At 29.7% G+C, this 10,325-nt stretch overlaps 3 protein-coding genes across 7 annotated transcripts; 2 read left to right on the forward strand and 1 right to left on the reverse strand.

Annotated features, from left to right (window-relative positions):
• Positions 1-3,000: 3,000 nt before the first annotated feature.
• On the forward strand, positions 3,001-5,741 carry LOC113791815 (uncharacterized). Of its 5 annotated transcripts, none has more exons than XM_075824274.1 (7): positions 3,001-3,131; positions 3,201-3,243; positions 3,373-3,863; positions 3,918-4,127; positions 4,188-4,347; positions 4,444-4,887; positions 4,948-5,741. In XM_075824274.1, the coding sequence occupies exons 3-7, from the start codon at positions 3,511-3,513 to the stop codon at positions 5,203-5,205; spliced, it is 1,425 nt and encodes a 474-aa protein (XP_075680389.1). In that variant the 5' UTR covers positions 3,001-3,131; positions 3,201-3,243; positions 3,373-3,510; the 3' UTR covers positions 5,206-5,741. The 5 variants fall into 5 exon arrangements, with proteins under 5 accessions (XP_075680389.1, XP_075680390.1, XP_027197448.2 ...); XM_075824275.1 differs by having other exon boundaries at positions 3,951-4,127; XM_027341647.2 differs by lacking the exon at positions 3,001-3,131 and having other exon boundaries at positions 3,373-4,127.
• On the reverse strand, positions 5,206-9,060 carry Git (ARF GTPase-activating protein GIT1). Its single transcript, XM_027341645.2, has 6 exons — positions 8,489-9,060; positions 8,342-8,416; positions 7,886-8,270; positions 6,027-7,832; positions 5,824-5,887; positions 5,206-5,704 (listed from the first exon to the last, which is right to left on the reverse strand). Exons 1-6 carry the CDS (start codon positions 8,556-8,558, stop codon positions 5,423-5,425), a joined length of 2,682 nt encoding a protein of 893 aa, XP_027197446.2. The 5' UTR covers positions 8,559-9,060; the 3' UTR covers positions 5,206-5,422.
• Positions 9,061-9,179: 119 nt separating this feature from the next.
• On the forward strand, positions 9,180-9,907 carry RpL37A (ribosomal protein L37A). Its single transcript, XM_027341648.2, has 3 exons — positions 9,180-9,317; positions 9,446-9,574; positions 9,652-9,907. Exons 1-3 carry the CDS (start codon positions 9,315-9,317, stop codon positions 9,796-9,798), a joined length of 279 nt encoding a protein of 92 aa, XP_027197449.1. The 5' UTR covers positions 9,180-9,314; the 3' UTR covers positions 9,799-9,907.
• The last annotated feature ends 418 nt before the right edge of the window (positions 9,908-10,325 follow it).

The raw sequence follows: 10,325 nt of genomic DNA on the forward strand, positions 1-10,325 counted from the left end.
AAAAAGTTGAATAAATGAATTGAATGAATGTTGAATGACTTACTGATGGTTAGCTTTCAAATTTTATGGCAATGTTTCGTTTGAGGAAATTCTTTTCAAAAACGAACAAATTTATTTGTCTATTAATCTATAGATTGTATACAGATAGATAGATATATCGAAATGAAAAATTTTTTTTTTTCAGTATTTCTCAAACACAACAACAATTCATTGGCCCATAGATGAAATATAAGATAGGGTACAAGCATCACCACTATTACATCCACCCAACAACAATAACCAAAAAAAAAAAAAAAAAAAAAACACAAGCTAAAAACATGGGCACCAAACCGGCGCGAATTCAACGACTATTTGGCCATTCAACATGTGCGCACATTTGTATTTCACTGTTATAAAGGAAAAATAAAATAAAATAAAATTTTTTTTTTCTTTATGTGATTCGAATGAAAATCATTATATTATGCTCATGCTCATCATTTTTTTTTATTGAAAAAAAAATCCGTAAAAAATTAATTTTTTCCCAGATGCACAGGATGTATTGCTAATTCTATCGGATTTAATTGTGTTTGCTTATTTCTTAATTACAATGATAATCATCTTTATGACGATTCTTTGATCGGGCAAGAATTAGATTTTTGTTTGTAGCTTTTCCATATCAATTTGTATTACATGTTGTTATTTGTTGTTACCGTTGTTGTTGTTGTTGTAGATTTTTGATCACACGGAAGAAACAAAATACAAAAGAAATTTGATGATAAAGAAAAAAATGATTATGTAGGAAATGGCAAAACGATAATGACGGACTGACATAACCTAACCTTTCTCTCTCTCATTCGCATGTCAATGACTTTTTCTTTTAAAAAAATCTTCAAAGGTTTCTTTTCATTTTGATTTTTTTTTTCTTTATTTCAATTCATTCTATTGAATCTATTTGGTACTGGTTATTCATTTCTTGTTTTCCTAATTTTTTTTTGAATATTCAATATTGAAAATACAAAATGAAACTGCTTTTTTTCTGATGACTAATTATCCAAACGATTCCTAATTATTAAAATGATGAACAAATGATGTATGGAGAGAAAAAAAATTTAATGTCTCTTTTTCCATTCGTGCTTGGAATTAATTCTGTTTTCTTTTTGGCCTAGAATATTCTATAGACTTAATTTTTCCCATTTATTTGATAATTATTTTTTTTTATTCGAGAAAAAACAGGCATAATTTCTACATTATATGATTTGATGTGCTCGATTTTTCATTCATTTGTTTGGGTTGCTTTGATGACATTATTATTATCTTACGGGAACAATGATCATTTTTTTTGTCAAATGATAAAATTTAATGACTGAATCTAATTCGAATTGATATTTTTTTTGTCAATTTGATTTTAATGAAAAAAAAATTCAATGTCAACACATTGATGTTGATGATTTTTATAATTATATTTGAAACATTTTATATCGATCCAAATCAAATTAAATTCAATAAAACTTTCTTTTTTTTTGTTGTTTATTAAAAATCTCAAATTGTTCCCAATTGAATTAGTTTTTTTCTTTTGCAAAAAGATCAAATTATTTGTCTGAAATCAAAATATTAATAATTAATTTGTATTAAGGGAAAATTGAAAAAAATAGATCAGAAAATTCGATTGATTGATTGATTTGGATTTGCTAGTTTTGATTAGGTCTGGTCTATATTAAAAAAAAAGATTTGATTCAACATTTGATGTTCCGTTTGTTTTGATTTCCAATTTCCAATTTCGACCTCTATTCATTCATATCGTAATGTTTTAATCTACTTTTTTTTCGCTCAGTAATAATTAAATAGGAAATTGATTTTTTTTTCTTCTTCTTCACAATTTTCATCATCATCGAAATCAACAACATATATATCTTGTCATCTTTCTACAAACATCATTTTTTTTTGTTATTCATTTTACACAAACGATGGTATGTTTTGGTTTGATATTGGCAAACTAAACACAGACACACAGGTACAGATAATAATTGACATTGGACATTGGACATTGAATGTATGTTTTGAAATGAACGCATGGAAAAGAAAAATATATTTATCGTAGACAACTATAGATACATGGCCAGGTTCAAATAACTTCCTAGTGTTGTTGTTGTTGTTTTTGTTTGTTGTATAAAATGCATAAAATGTTAAGTCCGATTGAAAAAGATTTTTGTTTTTTGTTTTCTCCCATGATGACCGTTTTTTCTGCTTTTCGTTTTTGAAAGCCACAAAAACTACATAATCAGTGTTTGTTTTTAATCGAACATTACATAAAAAAAACAAGAAGAAAAATAAAAAGGGGAGAAAGATTGTAATTGAAATTGCGAGCAGAAAAAAAAGTCACCATTTTTCAACTGGAGGGGAGAAAAAAACACATAAATGGATAGATCGATTAATCCACATTGCAGTGTTTGTGTCCAAAATTTTGTTTTTTTATTTCTCTTGGATTTTTTTTTTAAATATCATAAATTAAAATCTAACATAGCCTAGTCCTGTTGTTGTTGATCTATCTTGTCAACACAAATTTGGCGACGATTAAAATGAAAGCATTTTTCATTCAACATTTAAATTTCTTGAAAAAGGAAAAAATTCTCTAAAAAAACTCAATTCAATTTGTTCGGCAACGATGAATCGAAGAAAAAAATCGAGCAAATATGGTCAATTTGTTGTTTTATGAAAAGAAAATATCAAAAACAAGTTCGAATGTAAAATGGATGACTTTTGGCTCATTTAGTTCACTTTTTTTCATGTATTGAATTGAATGTCACCGAAGAGAAATAACATTCAAAAAACGAAAGTAAATTCAAAATAAAGAGAAATTAACCGTACAATTTAAATGATCTCTTTTTTTCTCTCTCTCTCTCTCTCTCGTGTTCTCTATCTTTCGGTTTCAAAAGATTTTCTCGTCTCGGATCAAACCGTTCGGACCAAAATCAAAATTATTATTTTGCATTTTGTTATCGGTTTATTATTATTATTATAGTTTGTGAATGTCACCTGGACATTTCATTCACTAACAAATCATTGTTTTATGTGAATTTTTTCAAAAGTTTTTTGTTAACCAAATTTACAAATCATCACTTTTTAACAAGGTTCCAACAACAGCAGAAAAAAAGGTTTATTTCATCTTTTTCAATCACATAATTATAATTTTTTCTCTACTTTTTTCTTCTTGTTTTGTCAAGTTCATCATCATCATCATCATAAATTTCTGAATTGATAAGAATTGTAATATAAGAATCAAGAATTTGTAAAGGAATTTTTTTTTCATTTTTAATAATCGAATTTCAAATTTTTTTTTCTTTTTCTTTTTCCACTGCGATGACTTTTATTCGGATGATTTTTTTTTGATGATAGAAATAGAAAAAGTGAACGAATGATTGAATGTAAAAATTAATTTGTCCATCTTTATTTCTGCTTGTCTATTGTCGTTGTTAATGTTGTTGTTGTTGTCAACAAAATTTTGACACGAACACTTATCTATTCGGGTAAAAGATGTCGATTCATAAAAGGAGCCTAGTTCCAAGTGTTTTCACAATCCTGCCATCATCGTTATCATCATCATTTTCATTTTCATTTTCATGCTATTATTGTTTGATAATATTATACGGTATAGCATTGATTTTTCAACAGACAATAATCATCGATGCGGAAAAACAAATTGACACTGCCATTATTAATAATAATGTTACTGATGTAAAGAATTACGATTCCAATTATACTACCAATCATTCACAAACGTTGTCAAAATCATCATTGAATAACAATGAACAACAACAACAGCAGCAGCTGTATCCAGATGATCAAAAGTCTGGACAAAATATGGAACTGGTCGATCGTGAATTAATGTTAGTGAAAAATGTTGATCATTCATCTTCTCACTTTCGCATGATACCTTCTAGTTCTGTTATTTCTTCTCCTCCTCGAAAATCTAGAACTAAATCCCTTTCTAAACGTCCTAACCACCATAATCTTAATTTTCGAAGGAATCGTGACCGATTAAAATCATTTCCATATGCATATGCACATGGTCAAAATGTTCCTGAGCCATATAATGTTAATATTCAGCCATCTCGTTTCCACTATCATTATCCTTATTCACCCTCAAATCAGTATATTTCATATACAGATGATCCACATATTGTTCATTATTTTTCTCATCCTCGTTTCAGACCTCAAATTCGTATTATCGAACGACCATTGTTTATTGAAAGACGTTCAGATACCACCAGAGGAAAACTAGTATCACAAATAGTTAATCGAGCCAGTCAAGCGTTCCATAATTTGATCGAACATCGCCGCAATCGTTCCAAACCAAGATTAGCAAAATTTGTGAGTATTAATCCTAGCTACTAATAAAAGTTTTGTTTTGATTAATTTTTTAATCCATAACCAATCATCGCTTGTCAAATTACACAAATATAATAGATGAGTGAACGACGTTCAAGTGGAGGACGTTTGTTTCCTAGAGTTCGTGAACATTTTGTTCATCGTATTGAAAGTCGAAAACCTAGACCACCGGAACCACAACCACCTATAGAAATTGAACAACTGCCGGATATTCAATTCGCTGAATCACGCATCGATGGTAATGATACTTCCACTGGATCCATCAATGATCAAATATCACCATCATTGCCGGAATTCAATGATGATAGACCATTTTATAGGGAACCGAATCTTAATTATGAATTGGAAGGTCGAAAATTACGGCAAGATATTGTGGACAAAGTTACCCATCTTCAAACAATTTTAGATACAGCCTTCCATGTATCACGTGAACGTCGTGATCTATTTCTTAGTCGTTTATTACGTAATACTAATAATCGTTTAGAAAGGGCCAAAAATCGTGCTGATCAAATCTTGAGCGAGGTAAGTAATAAGTACTGAATATCTTGAACTATGATTTTTTTTCATTTACAAAAACCATAGCCAGCAACATCAGAATTGGCTGTCAAAACATTACATCATATTAACAGTGGCATCAACAATATGTATTTATTTTTACATAATTTGTTGAACAGGGTTAATGTATCGATCAAAGTGCAGATGAAAAATCCAGGAACAGAATCATCATCACCGAGTGATATCAATAATAATAATATCAACAACAGTAACAGCAATCATAATGGAACAACTAGTCAAACGAAAAATGATGAAAAAGATCAGCAATCAAAAGAAAATGAATAATTTATGTAAACAATTTGAAAAATATTGATTTTTATTTTTTGAAAAATATTGATCAAAAATAGATTTATTTTTTTTCGAAGAATATGAGATAAAACTTAATTAAATTGAAGAAAAAAACGAATTCGAAGAAATCCAATCGATAATCGAATAAAAAAAAAGATTAACAACATATGTGTTGAATGTCCATTCATTTTTTCTATTGTAATCATCTATTTATTTATTGAACGATGGCGGCTGCTGTTGTGGCCTGTATGTTATACAGATTGATTATCGATTTTACAGATGATGCTACTTCGGCTGCTTTATCAATAACTTTATTATAATTATATCGATTATTTTCATGATGATTAGTAGTAGTTGAATTGCTATGTTGGTAACGTAATGAAGGACGATTTTGGTATGAATGGCACAATTCATTCAGATGAATCACATTGCCCTGTAATAGTGTGAATGCCTGATTCAATTGTAATAGGTTATCCATATTTGAGGACTCTATTGACTTTAGAAAAAAAAGTTTGATTAAAATTTATGTTAATTTTTTCTATGTTGATTGTTTTTGCAAAGCTTTCAAAAAAAACAAAAAACATTTCATTTTATTATGAAAATTTGAATGCTTACCTCAGGAAATAAATTGATCATATCTGATACATAATTACAAATTCGTTCCGAACAATGATGGAATCTAAAATTAGAAAATAAGAAAATGTAAGTAAAAATTATTTGCGAATAAATAAATAGAAAAAATCTTTATGTAAAGCAAGCAGCAAATTTGGGTGACAAATTTTTTCCTAAATATAATTTTATAAAAATGCCTCACATACTCATTATGTTTCTCTTCTTTCGCCTTAATAAGCAATTCTTTGATTCCATTTGTTATAAATTCAATTTTCCTAATAACCTCATCTTTAGTCGGCAGAGTAGTTTTCGAGGCACTTGATTTCGAAAGACTTGTATTGGCCGAAATTGTTCCGGTTGCATTTGTATATGGCCGCATTTCATTTAAATTTGTCTGATTTGTCTGCGAAGGCTGTTTTAGTGTTGGAGTTGGTTGATGATGCTGAGAATGGGGTGAAGATGATGATCTATTGTTCGATGTTTGTTGCAATTGACTAGATAATGATGATGATGAATCAATAAATGATGAATGATGAAGACGTTGATCGTTAAGATCATTGCTATTATTGTTACTGTTGAATATCATATTATAATTATGGGGTGATAAATTTCGTTGATTATTAGGATTATTATAGTTGATCATTGAATTTGAGGGTGATAATGATAAACCTGAAGGTGATGCATGATTAAATGATACCGGTGATTTATTCATCATCGACATCATTGCCATCGATTGTGAAGAAAAATCGTTTGTAATGGTTGACATTGATTGTGGCCTTACACGATTTGTTGTTGGTTGATTATGCAGATAGGTTGCTATGTTATTATTACTGTTTAATAAGTCTTCACTACTTTCAATCAACATTGATGTACTTTTTGGTTCATTTATCATAAATGATGATTTCATTGAAGGATTAGCGGATGATGATGATGGAGTAAGAATGAATTGTCTGAGCTGAAGATTTTCAACGGCTAATTTATCCAATTTTGTTTGCAAACGATTAAGTTCCAATCGCATTGTTCTATTTTCGTTAACAAACGATTCCATCAATTCTGTAGACTTCACAATCTGCTCTTTTAAAGCATTATACTCAATGGTTGATACGTGATTAGAACCTTCTTGTACAATAGCTGTATTTGATGATTTTAGCTGTGTATTATTCTGATTTTGTTTGTTTCGATTGTTGACAATAGTGTTCAATTCATTATCAAAATTGAGATCTTCATATTCTTCTTCTGATGGTACGGAATCATAAAGAGGTTCTGAATCATCGTTTTCGTTTTCATGGCGATCTTCTTTACCCGTACTTTTATTATTCAAACTTCCAGATGAATATTCTATATTGTAGACACGGCGACGTACTTCATTGAGAACATCGACAATCAATAATGTTAATTCTTTATTGTTAAGTAGGGCCAATTTTTGTCTTCCTTGATTTCGTGTTGTAGAAAAATACTGATAAACAGGTAAAAATGGTATAATCAATTGCTGGTGAAGAATAGATAATTTTCCATTTTCGTTAAAATAATTTGCAAGAACGAAAGCATTTATTTCACGTCGATCCAGTTCATCGTAAACATCACGTGTTAATTCTTGAAATAATTTATGTCCTAATGATTGTAAGCTTTGATGGAGTTCATTGCGAAACACTTCGGTTGAATTTCTTGTTTCATTATTATTGTTACCATCATCGTTGATGTTGTCCAAATGATTTAACCATTCCGACTTTACATCTACGAATAGAAAATGCTCACCATTTCTATGATTAGGTTGACGACCTTGACAAATGAAACGTGTCAAGGTATCCGTTAAATCGAACTGATGTTCAATTAATCGATAAAAAATGTCATGATATCCAGCATCACGTGCATAATCAATTGCTGATTTGTTTCGTGAATCGACAATTGTAGAATTTGCACCATAAGCGAGTAATAATTCAATCTGAGACATTTGGCCAGATCGTGCAGCCATATGAAGTGGAGAATTGAATTTCTCTGAGTGTATATAATTCCTGTGATGAAAATTAATTATTTTGATCAATCAACATAGATCAACAATACTTACGGATTAGCACCAGCAACCAAAAGTCTTAGACTCGTTTTTAGATTAGGTGTTCGTACACTCGAATGTAATTGTTCACTAATGTCAGCTTCGGATTCAACATCATCTTTAATACCATGCGATTTGTTCACAAAGGCAAAGGAGTGATATTTAGCTCGAATAAAATCACTCTTATTTGGATGTAATGGATCATTCGGTTGTGGTTTTTTTCGTTGATGAATTTTATTATGTGTCGCTTGATGATGATTACCAGATGATAATACATGCGGATCCAAAAGTGTATGTTCCCAAATAGAATTGGAACCGCTTCGATACAAGTCTAATACCATCTGCAATTGAGTTGATTTCCAATTGTTTGAATTTATTGGCTTGATTTGTGATATAATTCCTAAGCGATATGGATCAAAATATAAAATGTTCAAGTAGAATGGCCAAAACAATTGCTATTCGGATACTTACTTCCAAGGCTGCGATGTATGATGGCACAATGATCACATAAAAGAGTGCCATGATTGATTGAAGCCCAGGTTGGATCTGTGTTTTGAGAAAATCAAATGAAATGACCAATTTTTAAAAACAAAAATAATGGTATCGAAAAAAACTCACTTATTTGGCTACAATCGGCACAAACATCAATCTCATTATTAAGCATTTGGCTATATGTTGTTTTCGGCATTTTGGTTTTTAAATTTTCTCAAAAGAAAAAAATAATAAATGACTATCATGTGAATAATTAAAAATCAAAGCTACACATCATGTTGATGATTGTTGTAACCAAACGAATTAATAATAACTGAAAAAATTATATTTGGTATCACCATGATGGAACTTGTTTATCGATGATACCATGTTTGGAACATGTCTTCATCATCATTAATTTAATTCAAAGTATGAATAATTGATTCATGATTACAATGATAGATCGTCATTTTCCATCATCAATAGAAAAGTGTTGGAATCCCACAAAAAAATACACTTGATTTTTTAATGTTTTGGATTTCTATCAAGTCAATTTTTAAGATTCGTTCTTGTGTATCACACAAACATCAATATTCAACAATCTTTATTCTGAAGCTTAAATTACATTGCCATATTTGTTATTCCATGTCTAAATATAAATACGAGTGTGTTAGAATAGTGAACTGTGTTGGGCGTGTCGAATCCTTTCACAACAGGATTTAAATATCCTGAATCGATGTCACGTGATCATGTCGTAAAACACTGCCCTTTTTATTTTTGTATTGCACTAAAATTTATTGCTAACTTGGAACATTCTTTATGAATTAACCATTTTTTACGAGCATGCACGCTAAAATTTTCGTTGTATTTCCTTTTCTTCGTGAGCTCACACACGTTGTCATCGCGGTTTGAGTTTTTGGTTGTTTTTTTTTCTATTTTGAATATAAATTTTGATTTTACATCAAATTAAAAAATGGTATGTGTCGAATTTTTATCGAGTTAAAACTTCTTTAAACAAGACGGTCAAATTTTATCCAAATTCATCAATTCTTTTTGAATTAACCATTGTATTAATCCAAAATTGTCTTGCTTTTTTTTCCATAGACGAAACGTACCAAAAAGGTTGGAGTTGTTGGCAAATATGCCACCCGTTATGGTGCATCATTGCGTAAGATGGTTAAAAAGATGGAAATCACCCAGCATTCCAAATATACGTGTACATTTTGTGGAAAGGTTTGTTTGTTAAGATTTTCTGCAATATTCATTGATTGATTAATCATATTTATCATAAATTCATTGATTGTTTTCAGGAATCCATGAAACGAACTTGTGTAGGAATCTGGAAATGTAAAGCATGTAAAAAAACCGTTGCTGGTGGTGCATACGTATTTTCTACAACATCGGCTGCAGCCATCCGATCGGCTATTCGTCGTCTTCGTGAAACAAGAGAAAACTAGATCAATTTCTAAATGCTGGATTCTATGTTTTGTGCTCTGTATTTTAGACATTGAAAATCTTTTTTTTTTCTTGAATAAAATTCGATGAATAAAACTTTTGAATCCAAAATTTTGACAATTGCTAATTTTGATAATTGCTTTAGAAAAAACTTTATTTTCAAAATCAATAGGTGGCGTTAAAATGGTTGGAATATTCTTGTTCTTCGGTAATAATTCCATCATGTCATATATCATCATCATCATCATCATATCGAACATTATATAATGTCAATAATCAACGATTAATAAAAATAAGGATTCTATTATTAATAGAAAGTTATGGCCAAATATATCACAAAAGAAAAACAATCAAGGTGTGGTCGGAATTTGTTTTTTGGAAATCAATGTGAATTAACAGCGATTTTTTTTCGATTTCTATTCATTGTGTGTGTATACGATGGAAAAAAATTTGACCAAATAACCAAAAGAATTCGGTTAATCATAATAAGTTTTTTATTTATTTATTTATTTATTTAGAAAACTAATGG

Source organism: Dermatophagoides pteronyssinus, unplaced genomic scaffold, assembly GCF_027571235.1.
Source record: "Dermatophagoides pteronyssinus isolate colony J.1.1.1.1 unplaced genomic scaffold, Derpt_VIB-CSIC_2022.12 sq0064, whole genome shotgun sequence".
NCBI lineage: Eukaryota > Metazoa > Arthropoda > Arachnida > Sarcoptiformes > Pyroglyphidae > Dermatophagoides > Dermatophagoides pteronyssinus.